The following is a 14,878-nucleotide window of genomic DNA, read 5'->3' as shown; positions in this document are numbered from 1 at the left end:
TGGGCTCCTGATGCTCCCACCAGCTATTCACTGTAGAAACGCCAATATCTTTTGTTTGTTTCTGTGTTGTTTATTTCTTTGAGATTTAAATCCTGTGTGAAAATAGTTTAAGATGATTTTAGAAATTAATTAAAAATGCTTCTTTTTTTTCACAACTGCAGTTTTCCGTCTTTAAATTAAAATGTTTTACTTTAACTCACACATGCTACTCACCTTTTTTTAAGAAAAAGGGGCTTTGGTGTTAAAATAAACTTTATTTTTAGGGCAAGAGTTGTACAAGCTGCATGTCAGGTTACAAGTGCTAAAGAACAGTGCAGAGGTTATATCTGACAGTTGTAGCTGCATGTAAATTAACATCTAGCACAAGTTGCTAGTACAAAAGCTATATTCACACATACATCAGGTATTGCTTGCATTCACATGGTGCCTGGATGTAATGCAGGTGTAAAAACTCTTTGACAAATGAAAACTTGCATCAGATGATTATCGCTCCAAACAGAAATCGAGTGACATGCTAGTGATATTTAATTAGGTATACAAAAATAAAGGTTAGTTAAACCATTTATTTTTTATTTTGATATTTGTTCAATTTTCATACACGGTCCAAGTTTTATAATGATGTACATGTATAAACTATAGAAGAATTCAAGATTAATTAGATTAGTCGAATAAGCTACTGTTTTGGTCGTACATCTAATATTTTCTGATATGCTGTTGAGAGATACTGCTTGAAAGGCAAAAAGTGGACATTTGAAATAAGTAATATATGTAATGTATGAAAGAAAAAGCACAATAAATATATATATATACCGTACATAAAAACAATATAGATAGAATAAATCACAACATAGCATATTGGACAGTGTTTCCTCTTGTGGTGCATGTGATAAACATGTCATCTCTGTGCCATAAACATGTTGAGGCCTAGATCTTGGCAAAAACATTACAGTACTTCGAGCAGAGCAGATATTGCTAGGATCAATCAACAAGGTTTGCCAAAACATTTTCTCAGGAATAACAAGGAAAAGTGAAGAAGAAAAGGCTTTACGAACAACTAGGATATTAAAGCAGCTAGAATTAGATTTACTCTTAAACAAACTGAGATTTTATCAGACATGTATAAGGATGCAAATAGATGACAATATGACTGACAAAGTCTGCTGACCTCTCATGGTAGTGTTTCCTGTAGATGAATATGTGTGTAATGTCGAGGGGAGTCTTGGAAGCCTAAACATCATTCATTATTGTCTGCTTCTGCGATACGCGTTTTATTGATCGTGCAGTGCATTAAACCTGATTGTATCTGGGTTATTTTTCTACCTGGTGCATAGTAAATGCAGTGGGACTGCAAACTGGGTGGTGACTTTGTTCTATTTTGGCCTCACTTTATTAAGATGATGCAGTGCTGCTACTCACCCTAGCATCAGCTGAAGATGTAGGTGATGCAGCGACAACAGTGAGGTGAGTAGTCAACATATATTCACAAACAGAAAGTGCTATTGTTCTTTGTGACGAAGCTCTGGAGTCAATAGAGACCCCTCTCTAGTTGTTTACAAGGTAATGTGAATCCAATCACGCTGTGTCTAGATGATATAGTCTATCTCGGAGTATAGACTGTCTGTCTGGTCCTCTTCACTCGAGTCCTCTCCTTTAAGGCACATGGACCCTCGTCTGTCACAAAGCAGAGCCCCGCAGTGGGGGGGGGGGGTAAAGATTTGGTGAGTGACATGCATGTAAAGCTTTAATATTTATTTTTTATTGTGCTGGTAAATTTACTGCACTCACCCCAGGTGCTGGCAGTGGAGATCTCCTGCACAGGGGCAATGTTTCCTGGGTCCCTTGTCCTGAATGTCCCAGGACAACAGCTCCAACAGGTGGTTGGAGGCACCAAAACAGCGCTCGCGCTCAATGGGCTTGGCCGAGCAGACAGGGAAGAGCAGGGCTGAACACACAAAGAAAACGCACAGACACATTTTGCAAGAGAATGTAAAGAAACACTAAGCAGCATACTCTGAACTGTGTGTTGTACTCTACCTTTGTGGAGAAGACAGCAGAGGTCTGGGCTGCAGTCAGTCTGGTATTGACAAGTGCTGCCAGCCTCTCCTTTGGCTGCATTTAGACTGCACTGTCCCCATACACACAGCTGCTCACCACAGCACTCCTTATCCTTAGTGCAGGACTGAAAGAATAGACAAAATTGCTTTTAATGTTTCTAACATTTAATTTTAAACATGTCAGTAAACAGCCAAACTTTTCAGTAGATATTTTTCATCTAATGAAAAGAAATATGGGTGTCTCAAAGGTCACAGAAATGAGATCACAGCATGCACCTTCAGTTTAAAAAGGCTGAAACTCACCAGAGCATTAATGACATTAATTATTCTCTAAGCATTAAGTCTGCTGGTGTTTTTTTTTGGTTAAATATAAATGAGATCAGCAGGTCAACTGGTCTCTAATAGCAGTGAGTTCCTCCACACCCACTGTTTGCCGTTTGCAACAGTGTTCTGCTTATTTCCATGCAGAGTTTTCCAGTGCAGGGCTTTTGACGAGACACCGATCCTGTCCTCTGTGTATTTATTATCCATGTACACTGTACCCTAGTGTGGCTGACTGCCAGTATATTAATCCCTTTGCTTTTTACTCTGCTATACAGAGACCAGTTCATCCAATGAAGACAGAATCAGTAATCAGCAATAACGGAGTCTTAAAAAACCCAATGTGTGACTCTCTAGAGCAGGGGTCTTCAACGTTTTTTAAGCCAAGGACCCTTTAACTGAAATAGAGACGGAGCAGGGACCCCCTACTACAAATATTGTATAAAATGAAGTTGCATATTAAACTGGGCCTACAATAACATGTAGGGCGGCCTAAAGCTTTTATACATACTTTTTTTGCATAGAATACTAAGGTATTAAAATAGCCTAATAATTGCTGGCATGATTTAATAAATCATGTTTTAATGTTACACATACATGTGGCACAATGAATCCTTAGGATTAACTGTATCTGTGGATGGCCTTATTGACTACCTTACCTATAGGCCAGAAAGCAGTGGGGATTTATATTTGCTAAAAATATGTTGAATTGGCTATTTGAATTATGTTAATTTTTTTGAAAAAAATTAACAATAATTTGGAGCCCCCCTGCATTGACTCTGAGGGCCCCCTAGGGCCCCAGCCCCTCCGTTGAAGACCCCTGCTCTAGAGAGAAGACTCTCTATTTTTGTTTTAGACATTTTCTGAGAGAGAGAGAGCAGCGGGATCGATGAGCTCCTATTTAACCTTGGCACATGCTGTTCTTTCATGTGAAGCTTAGTGGACACACTGCAATGCAGACGAAGTGATACCCTAGCTGGCCGTGTGTGTGTGTGTGTGTGGGTGTGTGTGTGTGTGTGTGACAGCGCATTATAGAGTAAACTGACCCAAATAGTGCAGGCGGTCACTTACAGTATATTAACATACCATATCGATTTCTTTGCAAGGCAGACACTTGGAGTTGCGCTTGTCATAAAGGCAATACCTGCCCTTCCCACAGTCCTCATCAGCAATGCATCCCTAAAGAGAAAGAAAGGATTACATCTGACTCCATGGTTTGGTTGAAAAATTCAGTTTTGTGAAATAAGGATAGCATTGTTTATGTTCTAAAGAACATTATGTGAGTTCCTGATGGCCTACTTACATATAGAAACAATGTTTTTTGTGAAATATGCCAAATGTTAATATATCAGTCTTAGAAACTCTGGATTAAATACACATTTGCATCAAAGTATATTCTCCAAAGTGCAATTCCTGAAAGTGAATTCCAGTCACAGGCAGCAGAAGCACAAAGCACACGTCATCACTTATTTATCAACAGTTTTGTACAGTCAACATTTTGATTTGACAGGTCAGCTGAATATCAGCATTTCTTTGAACTTTAATTTTTACATAGTGCTTGCAAATAACGATTAGAGCTAAATAAAGACATGAAAGCACATCTTATGCACACTTCATTCATTCATTTGCAGACATTATGCCAAGTCATTGGCTGTGGTGCTGCTGCCAGACATTATGCAATCTTTTTCATGCTGTTTCATGTTGAGAAATTTAAACTGGGCAGTCAAAGGTCATATGAAAAGATTAAAAGGCACATTTTCTTTTTGAGCTGCATCAAGTACTGTAGGTAAACAGGATAAACTTACATAATCAATATTGTTCTCCAGGTCACTGGACTGGACGGCTCTGGTAATGTTGTTTGTCTCCTGTGTAAAGGTGGGACATCTGTTAAATTTAATTCACAAACACAAAAACAACACTATCTCACTTTTGTTTTATAAACTTACCTGTTCTGCTGATGGGTGGACAGATTCGTTATCAATCACTTTATCAGAAGCAGTTTCATTGTGATGATGACTTGCAGGAAGGTTATTGGGGTGAGGGCTGAGATTTACACTCTCGTTGTTCCTCTAGAAGAATTGGAGAGATTACTAGAGACAGATTTTAAGTAAAACGATGCATTAAGAAGTCACTCCCATATTCTAGCTCCTTCCACTGCTGTCTCTGCCTTTAAGCTTTTTATACTGTATTTCTTACCAGGGATAGAAGTGCTTTAATTTTAGTCCTTTTATATAAATATCCCCATAACACCAGCCAATAACTTATACCAACGGCTGTGTTCTGAAGTGAGCTGTGAAATAATGCTATGTAATGAAAAAAGCTGACTGATAGGTGCGACTCTCTGCATACTTGGTGAAACGCATCCTCGGGCTTTTTCTGCGGATCCTCTGGCAGTTGCTCCACTTTCACAAACGTGCGGTCCAGCTCCGTTTGTCTCTGGGAGGAATCATCCTCCAGGATGTGACTGATGCCTAAATCCACTATCTCAGGGAGGATGCCATTGCAGACTGCCGTGAGAGCCAAAACTAGCAGGGCGACTCGCATCATGCTGCTTCTAATGCTGCTGCTGCTGCTGCTGCACTCGACAAGGGTGTGGCAGTGATGCTGAGAAACACAAACAGCTGATAGGTCTCCGTCACTGAGGGGCAGTGTTGGGCAAGTTACTTCCAAAATGTAATTTTTTGTTTGTTGATATTACATGCAGGAAGAAAGCATAACGTTGCCATTTGTTAAGGTGAAACTGCAATATTGAACTTCAAGTTAAATATTGCAATTTCACCGTAACTTCAATTTACAGAAGCTTAGGCCTACTTTATCCGGGGGGAGGGGGGTACACATTAAATCACAACAATGTGCATTGCCACTTTAGGTAGCCTAAGTAAAACAGACTTCATGTGCCTGTAGTTTCTATAGTCTGACCACAAGATGGCGGTATTTATTGGGCCACGGACTTTTTTTGTGCGCACGCGTTTTCAGTGTATTCAATGTTTTTTGTCCCATAGACTGTAGTTTTGTCCATGTGCAGTCAGTGTAGAGTTTCTGCTGACACGTTGTGAAATGTAGCTAGATATATGTTGACTGACTGTCAGGGGACCTATGGCGCCCAGGTGGTCAGTCAGTATAGTCCTATACGTGCTTCTCCTTCAAAATGAGAATCTACCTGAAAAGTCTGTGTAGAGGCCGACTGTATCAGAATGAAGATTCCCTATACTTGCTGTATTTTTTAAGCTAGGCTACATAATCTTGAAATTTCCCGTTTAAGCTATAATGTTTTTTTCTAATTTGATTTAACGTCTTTTTTTTTCTTTTTTATTGAATGCAGTTCCAGTCCACCCATAAATCTGCTGTGATTTATTCCTGTGGGGGCGAACTCGCAGGCTATCAGCAGACGGCGGGTGGTCGGTAGAGTGAACTTTTTGTTTAGCGTGAAAAAGATCTGGATCCTCTGGATCTAACAGCAGCAACAGTAGCTCTACCTATATCTACTGCTCAGGGATGTGTCCGATTTTGCAGCCCCGCCCTCAAACACTGGACTCAGCTGCACGGAGAAACTGCTGTCTGTCAAACTGACTGAGGACCGACAAACTTTTCCCCCCCAACAGTCCGGGACCGCGTTTGACCGAAGAAGACACTGGAAGGAAGAAGAGTTTGGACTGGGTTGAGATATGAAGTAAGTTCTTTTGTGTTACACCTTGTAGTTTTGTGTCTAACCTGATCGAGTGGATTGTGTGAGGCTATGACAGAGCATGCTTTCTTTTCTTTTCGTTTTTTGAAAAATATAACGTTAACCAGTATTCCATATAGCAAGTTTGTCAAGGTCTAGCCTACTATGACAGCCAGGTAAGGTTACGTATTAAAAGTTATGGCAGGGGCGATTCTAGGATCAGACCTTTAGGGGGGCTCAGCCCCTAATGAGAATCTGACATGGATACAGTGCCTTGCCCTTTGAACCTATCTTCTGTCATTAACAGACACGTTTGCAAACTTTAACTTGAAGCACATTTTTTTTTTTTTTAAAGAAGTTATTTTATTATAATATTTTTTTAGGGGGCTGAGATTAAATATAATGGCCTAAAATCGCCAATGAGTTATGGGGAATGACAAAACAGGTTCTTATCAAAGCAGCCCACGGTTCACTGTATGAACTTACACTGGCCATGCACTAGTATCAGTTAGTTGATTGTGAGATAATGCTGATTTGTTGTGCTGCCATTTGGCTGTAAGCAGTTGTGAGTTTGGAGTTTTATTAACATGTGCTAAATCTTTTGTTTTATTGATCGCTGTGATTGAACACTGTCTGAAAGGAGTCAGACATCTGGGTTTGTCTCTGGCTGCTCCCTGATACCAAAAATGTTATCTCCACTTGCGCAACCAGCATTTTTGTAATGCTGATGTCAATGCTGTAAATCACGTTTGAGCAACTGTGTATAGCTGTTATTCAAACATGTCTCTATGCAAACCCATTCAAAACACTCTATATATTCAAACAAAGCAAAAAGAGTAGAAACCGGTACATCCAGGTTACAATGATCACTCACCAATACTTGGATTGTTTTTTTGTAATCCCACCATTAACTAAAAGCAGTCCTGTCAGTACAAGTTATTGAACTTGGCCCAGTGTTTTAATTCTTTTCAGCCGGTTTACTTCCAGACTGTAAATAGCCACAGCCTGTCTTTGGGGTTGTAATGACATAAACCGCATAGTGATAAAAGGTGTGGTGTTGACAGGCTGCACTGTCCAGTTACTGAATGAAACTCAGTGAGTGACAGATACAGCTACTGTTAATGTTTACTGTGTACTGTGTGTTTAATCACAGCTGAACATTTGATAAACACCAAATTCCTGATGAAGCAGGAAACAACTGAAATTTGGACTCAATGAGCACTCCGTCTACTATGATTCATGTGTCTTGCAAGAGGATGAATGTTTGTTAAGCAACTTTTTAAAGAAGGGTCAGAAGAGTCATACTAGCTTCCCACTGCTATGTGAGCAATCATTTCCTGTGTACTTTACGACTGTAGGATCCAAACTTTACCAGTCATCTTGCCAACACATATACAGTGTTCATACATATAGTATCTGGCCCAGATACTGATGGTCCATGTGATTTGTGCTCCTTGGGATTAACAACCTCTTTGTGAATAAACATTCAACAGCAACCACATTTTTCTCTTGCTGGAATTTCCCTTTTTTTTTGAGTCATTCATAGTCTATGATATAAATATATGAAAAGACACTGTAGTGTAATGCTCAATAAAATAAGTAGTCTTTTGGCGAATACTTTATCAAACAGTCTTGTGTTTTTTGCCAAGTAGCTGCAAGGCTTATGTTGAAAACATGCTCAATGATTACAGGTTTAGCTCTGAATCATGTTCTCCTCCTTTCAACAAATACAGTTGCCTTGGAACCGAGTGAACATACAAACGTCTCACAAGGCTGTATATTAGCACTGTATGAACAAATGTAACTAATGTCCTGGACTTCACTGTAACACAGTGAGAAACCGGTGTAGCAAACTACTTCTGTTAACATTTCCATACAAACTTCCACATTTTTCAAACTGTCCTTTGACTGTTGGCAAAATGTCTGAAAAAGCTCTTAGCATGATACGCTTCAACACTGCTGCAGTAGCTTACAATTGTGAATTCTTGTGCCTGCCTTTCATTTTTAGTTTGTAATTACCAGCTTTACTGGAGTTTAACTTAACAACAGTGTGTGGAGATAAAAACAGCATTACAGAAAGCTGCACTGGTCCCTCCAATCACACAGCCAAATGAGGCCTAAATTATGATGATGCTTACGGAAAATTAAAAAAAGCTGTTAACTACCTCGTCTTTTACATATCTTGACCCGCTTAAAGCATTTCAGTCTCCAGTAAGATTGATGTAAGATTGTTAGTTTGTTTGTTACTGTGTGACTTAGGTGAATCCAAACTAACCCATTAAAACACCAAAGTCACACCATAACGCAAACTTACTAACTGATCGAGGCAGCACTACACCGGCAACTCCCAGATTCTGTGGGGGAAAAAAATGACTGTTTTTCTCAAAGGAGTCTGGTGGCTTTGAAGAGAGCATAGATAACATTGGAAAGGGCTGTCTGATGGCGTAGATCAAACAATTAAATGAATAACTCAATGATTACAGTTTTTCTCAGTTGCTTTGATACATTTCTCAGATCACAATTGACACTCTCAAAACTGTGTGTTCAACCTTCACATGATCTAGTCACTTGTGCACAAGATAAAAGCAATTTATCATTGTTTTGGTCAAATTGCAATTGCTTTTGTACATGCATGCAATTGATCATGTAAAACTGTCTGCTGTTTTTTACATGATCAATTGCTTATGTCATGTTGATCAAAATATAATATACTGGATGTCTGTTAAATTCTCTTACCCCCGAATCGTCTTTAAATGCAAAGATTTGCAGATTGTTGTTGTGAATTGATTAATTGCTCTCAGGTGAATCTTGACTTCCATTAATGAAGGGGATTGTGTGAAAAATTAGATCAACCAATGATCAACCAGATCAACGTCTATGTAAAATAGCTTGGAGGTGCACCAAATGAACCTTCAATTGGCAAGCATAGAGCACAACACATACTGTAGTTTTGTGTTTTTCTTTCTGAATCGCAATGACACTGTAATTTATTGAAAAACCAAAAATAAAAGCATAAATGGGAATCCTGTCCAATCTCTTGCAATCCTAATGTCACATAAAGGAATGTGTGACTTTCTACTGTTGAAATGTATGAATTCCATACAGAAAAAGTGCATTCTTGTGCATTTTCAATCATTGTCATCAAACATGTAGCCATAGTGTATATCAGAAAATACCTAAAGGGTACAATTTCTTATATTGACAACACCACTAAGCTTTTTGACAAAACTAAGCATCTTCTTTGCGAACAATGACACAAGGACTTGCCATTCTGATGGCACTGACATGTTAATCGACATAAAGATTTACTTTTGAGGAATGGACTAGAGATTTAGAGCAAGGTACAGGCTTTTGCAGGTCATCCATTGTGTGGTGCTGTTTGTAATAATTGTTTTGAGAAATCGACTTCCTGGTTTGCAAATGTTAAGAATGATTAGAGAAATGTACCAAAGCGACTGAGAAAAATGATTGAATCCGTAAATACTCAGAGTAATAAAGCTATTTGAGGACATTATGCTGTGGATGAAAACAGTGTAACCGGGGTTCACCCAGCCGATGAAGTAACTGTGAGTGGAAGCTTGTGCTCATTATTGCCAGGGAGGTGATGTAAACTTTCTCCTTCCTCTCTGCAATATGTTTCCTTCCTTGTTCCTCGGCATGAAAATGAACACGTGTGTCCAGGCATCAGCCACACAAAAGAGATAGGAACTTTCAGAGATAGGTGGGGCATGTTGTTCCCTGTGGCCTGCTTGTCCGTAAATGACTGTATTAAAAAACAAAAACACATTATTTCTGCTTTCTAAAAAGCTGTTCCTACATTGCAAGAAATGCTGGGACATATAGCACACCTAAAGATGAAGCCACTTATGCCACTGAAGGAGACGTAAAGGAGACTTTGCTCTGTTAAAGTCACCCCAGGATATTGTGAACCCGTTCCAACATATCTTAGTCATGCTTTAAAAACACAGGGGCAGCTCTCCTCCGAGCTTTGACATGGACAGGAAACCAGACAGTCCACAGGAAGAGTTTGGATGGTAGGCGTCTGAGGGATTCTCACGCACTTGTCGAAGCACTCAGAGCTCTTTGCAATGTAGAATAAGGCGCGTTGTATCTTTTTCTCAGGCTACATCCACACTACTACATTTTTTTGTGTATCACCATGATTCAGTTTCACTACAAAAACACTCCTCGAGTTGCAGTCTATAGAGTCCAATGTAACACTGTGTTGCTACCATGCCCTGCTACGGTTTAACACTGGTAAACCCTGAACACTTTGCTGTTATTGATTTATTGCTATTTGAACTTTGAACATTTCTGTTTTCATCTGAGGTAATCTAGTTCAGTGTCTTGTTGATAGGGTCTATGGCCCTGTTGATCTTTTCATGGCATGTGCTGTTTTTTACTGCAACATGATGCTTGTCTATTCTGAGCCTGACTTTTGTTGGCTTACAGAATCTGCTATTCCTGCCAGTTATTCCAGTAATACCGCCATCTAAACCCGCACTGTGCCCCCCTGTGATATGAATGAAGAATGAAAGACGCCCACTGATCTTTGAACCTTAGTGCAGCTTATCTTCGCCTTGTGATTTATATTTACTACTTTTTTGACGCTTAGGAGGATCCACGTTCACTAGTTTTCTTGGCCATATCTCTTTATTTTCAAACATTGGACACACTCGCTGTAAATCATAACAAATTCAGTAGACCAATTATTTGTAAGCGATGAGAATCTGTAGTTCGTGTCAAAATAATTGTTCAAGTGAATTGTTTGTGTCACTAGCTGGGCAGGCATTAGTCTGTGCTCAGTGTGTCCAGATAAATTATTCTCTTAAGGGGCCATGTGGCGAACACACCTTGCGGGCCAGACGGGCCTGCAGACCGCAGCCCTGAAGCTTCACAAGCCTGCTCCTGTTGATGAAGGTGTTTTTTCTCTGAAGTTGACTGACATTTACTGCATTCAGCCAGTGATTCTACCTTGCTCGTGACGGATCTTCTTTTGTTTTGGCACTGCTGCCTGAACACGCAGCCAGATTTCAGAGAGCTGAGATAATACTGTGGAGCTCTGGGGCCTGTTGAAGGGCAGTCCACATGAGTGCACTGTTTTCTGAGGCACACTGCCCGCTTATCGGGCCTACAGAGGGTTCCTTCCTGGTTTTCTTCAGTCCAGTCTGTAATTACTGTTGCTGGCTGGCTACACTACAGTATGTGCATTTCCCAGCACATCCAATGTTTTCCTTGTGTTGTCAGCTTCCTTTTGTATTCTCATAGCCTGAAGCTATGTGCTCTACAAAAAAAACTGAAGACATTCTGTCACTAGTTGGACACTTGGGTCAGTGTCTTTACAGTTTTGTCAATGCCAGAGTCATACCATGTTATGAGTAGGACTGGCTATTGCAAGGAGCTGTGGCCAACACATGGTCACTTTTGGTGTGTTTATATACTGTACATAGTAAATGATTATTTGGGGATAAGATTGTCAGCAAATCCAATGAAAAGACAAAAACCAACCATGAATTGATCTTACTAACAAGTATGACCTGTGTAGCCTGATATATTTTATTCCTCTGTGCCATGGACCTCTAGCCTCGAAATCTAGACGCACCCTAGCGGCAGCAAATTTATTTTGCAGCCAGGTGGGTCTAGGCACTCTCCGTTGGCTTGCGATCTGGAAAAACCAAACTCTGGTCAGGCCAATCACATCGTGTATAGAGTCGGTGGGCGGGCTTACGGCTGCTGCTGCTGGGAACAGCGGTCTTCTTGAAGACTTGGAGTTAAGCTTTTCTTTGAGAAAAGATCAAAGAACGGCACTGAAGTCATTCTTAAAAAAGGAAGATGTGTTCGGAGTTTAAAGTTTAATCTATCAACTAGCTTCGCTACCTTGTTAGTTACTCTGCCTGGTTGTAGCGCTATCCTTTTTACGTGCAGAGGGAATTTCAAAGACAACTGTTTATCCCGCCCCTCGGATTGAGCCCTGTCAATGGTGAGTTCCCAGACCCAACATCTTGATGTGGGTCTTGCTTGTCAGGCTAATTGTGTTTAATTGTGTATTAATCTGCTGGGAAATATAGTCCCCAACGAATGTACTATTTATTCTGTTTGAGTAACTTTGGTCTAAAACTATGTTGCCCAGATGTTAAAGGAAATTATTTAGCTTTAAAAAAAAATGTTTCTGACCCATTTTTAAAGATTTCAGTGTTCAGTAGAAAGTACTTGGCCTGAGGCTTGTGTCACAGACTGGATTGGGAATTTAGAAAGTCACACATTGTGGGTTTTCATGGGATTTGTTGACGATATGCAAAATGTAGAATAAAGCCAGCTTTGTCCTATGAGACTTGAAATTGACTTGGTTGTTCCTTGTCTGGCCATCCATGTTTTAGACCACCAATAACGATTTTCATTAGTGTATGAAAAATAAACTGTTAAATATCCAAAAAAGTGTGTATGTGTTTTGCAGGAATGTGGGAAGATATGTGAGTGTATAAAAGTGTGTATGTGCATGTTTTTCATATCGCCGTCCAGGTGTAAGATTAAGTTTTCACATTCCTAACATTCCCCCCCTATCATACTAGAAACTGATAGCTTTCCATGTCTCTCAGACACACAGCAGTGCTTTTATTTCTATGCTCTCGATCTCTTTGGACAATGTGTCACAGTACAGTAATTGCATGAACAATGGTAAAATTATACATAAGTATCTGGAGATAGAAGTGCTTAAGTTGTTAAATAAAACAGATAAACTATATACATCACTGTATAAATTCCTCACTGCTTACAAAGAAATTAATCATGGCCCTTCACTTTCTCAACTAGCCGCAGGCGGTTTCACTCAATCAGATAATTTTCTAAACAGACAGGAGACTTAAAACCTGCTCGCTATGAAACTCTGCGATCCTCTTAAGCATTATTGTGTGTGTGTGTGTGTGTGTGTGTGTGTGTGTGTGTGTGTGTGTGTGTGTGTGTGTGTGTGTGTGTGTGTGTGTGTGTGTGTGTGTGTGTGTGTGTGTGTGTGTGTGTGTGTGTGTGTGTGTGTGTGTGTGTGTGTATTCTTTCCTCTTCATCTGTCATTAGTTGTATTTTTACAGCTTTTCTGTGGGTTTGTTCTGTCTGCCCACAAGTGACTTTCCATTCTGTCAGACTAAGATGGTGAAGTCATTGGCCTCTGCCGGAGACAATGCAGTTTGAGTGTTGAGCATTAACTTGGCTATGAAGACAGAGTAAGTGGTACCTTTTCATTAGTCCTCGCAGACTCGTACAACAGATGGTTCCAATAGTGTGCCTTTTTCACCACTTTACTTGGACTGAAATGTGAAAGCAAGTGCAGTCAACGTGTCTTTGTTTGAACTTTTCACCAAAGGCTCAAGAGATTATTGAATGCTGGCCAACGTTTAGAATAAAATTATGTCAACATAAAAGTATTAGTAGCTGGGAAAAGACAGCCACAAACAGCAGTTATGAAAATGTAAGTGCAAATGTAATATTTGCACAATACATGTTATCCTTTTTCTGGCAGAAATGTACATGTCACTACCTCACACAAACTTATTTTAAACTCAACTGTCAAAAGACATAACTCCAGAGAGGCTTTATAGAAGATATTATGTAGGCCCCAAACAATCCACATGCTACAATACACAGCAATTTTCCCATCACAGTCTGCTGCCATGCATGAAAGATTAAAGCACCTGCATCATATATCATGCCTGTCTCAGTCATCGCTCGTCACTCATTGACAATCAGAGGGTAAATTCCCCCCAAAAACTATGGAGGTGGTCCTGTGACTATCTGGCTAGTGAAGCCAGTGAGAGGGCTAGCAGAGTTTAGGACTCATGCTGATGGAGCAGTTCAGGGCTTTTCTATGCACGTGGCAAAGGAATGTCAGCTCTCTGAGTTTGAAGCTGAATGTTTGCTGTTAAAGGCCTTGGGGGTCCACAGTATCGACCCACAGGATGGGCTTTTTGAAGCTACAAAGGTGTATTAAGCAAACTGAGGGTCACCTGGGTGTACAGTATTTCTCCGGCCTGGTCGGTGTTCCTTTTTCTGCCTGAATATTTCTCTGAAAACAGGATGCAAACACACAGCTAAACAGGATATTGTGCAAATGAGTATGCTAATTGTAGCATGGGGACAAACACTGTTGCTGTAGGAGCAGCATTCAAAATCTCACCGCATTCAAATCACAAACAAACATGTTGTGGCCCAAGACTGAATGGTCGAGTATAACGACTAACTTTTGCATTGTGTTGTGTATTGTCCCAGACTAGAGCTCACTGGCATGGTCACACTACCACCTGAGGCTCTGGGGTGGGGTGTGACAGTAATAGTGGATTACTGTGGGGGGGGGCTGTTAGCCTGACCTCTCTTCTAACCCTGCCCACCCCACTCCATGGGACATTAAAATATCAAAGGCAGACTTCTCCCCAAAACTCACAGAAGCTGTGGTCTCCACCCAAGTAAGCACACACATTCTTAATGCAGAAAATTTCCACATTTTGCTTTGATGTTGAGTTCTGGCATGGTTTTCAAAATGCTTGATGGTTGATTGGAGGCAAGAGAAAACTACACTGTATTTAATTCTGTCAGTACAGCTCTATTCTGACACGAGCGTGTGTTTTAGTTAAGTGTCTTTCACACGCAGGCTCATATGTAAGCATACTGAATGTAGAAGGTGGACTATTAAGCATGCATACCCAATCAAAGCCAATCAATGTGTGTTAGTGTGGGCTTGCATTACAATTAGTTTCAAAGTCCTCTCTTTTTACTGCTGAAAACATTGCTTGGTTTTTAGCTGGAATGAAAAATACCACAAATATTTTTTCCGGTCTACTCCTCCATTGTTAGT

At 40.2% G+C, this 14,878-nt stretch overlaps 2 protein-coding genes across 11 annotated transcripts in view; one reads left to right on the top strand and one right to left on the bottom strand.

Moving 5' to 3' along the window:
* Positions 1–258: 258 nt before the first annotated feature.
* Positions 259–4,956, bottom strand: dkk3a (dickkopf WNT signaling pathway inhibitor 3a). Its single transcript, XM_028574224.1, has 7 exons — positions 4,725–4,956; positions 4,322–4,444; positions 4,181–4,240; positions 3,462–3,554; positions 2,035–2,179; positions 1,786–1,942; positions 259–1,671 (listed from the first exon to the last, which is right to left on the bottom strand). The coding sequence occupies exons 1-7, from the start codon at positions 4,920–4,922 to the stop codon at positions 1,584–1,586; spliced, it is 864 nt and encodes a 287-aa protein (XP_028430025.1). The 5' UTR covers positions 4,923–4,956; the 3' UTR covers positions 259–1,583.
* A 345-nt stretch (positions 4,957–5,301) lies between these two features.
* mical2a (microtubule associated monooxygenase, calponin and LIM domain containing 2a) overlaps positions 5,302–14,878 on the top strand; it is a 38,691-nt gene continuing 29,114 nt past the window's right edge. For 6 of the 10 annotated variants that reach the window (XR_003692237.1, XR_003692236.1, XM_028574195.1 and 3 more), the window contains exon 1: positions 5,302–6,045. The gene's annotated coding sequence lies outside the window, so the exon portion shown is untranslated. The remainder of the gene's footprint in view (positions 6,046–14,878) is intronic. The other 4 variants (XM_028574158.1, XM_028574165.1, XM_028574202.1 and 1 more) reach the window with 3 other exon arrangements.

The sequence above is a fragment of the Perca flavescens genome, chromosome 1 (assembly GCF_004354835.1).
Source record: "Perca flavescens isolate YP-PL-M2 chromosome 1, PFLA_1.0, whole genome shotgun sequence".
Taxonomy (NCBI): domain Eukaryota; kingdom Metazoa; phylum Chordata; class Actinopteri; order Perciformes; family Percidae; genus Perca; species Perca flavescens.
Note: the sequence above shows the minus strand (reverse complement) of the source record. Positions and strands in the feature narration are given on the sequence as shown.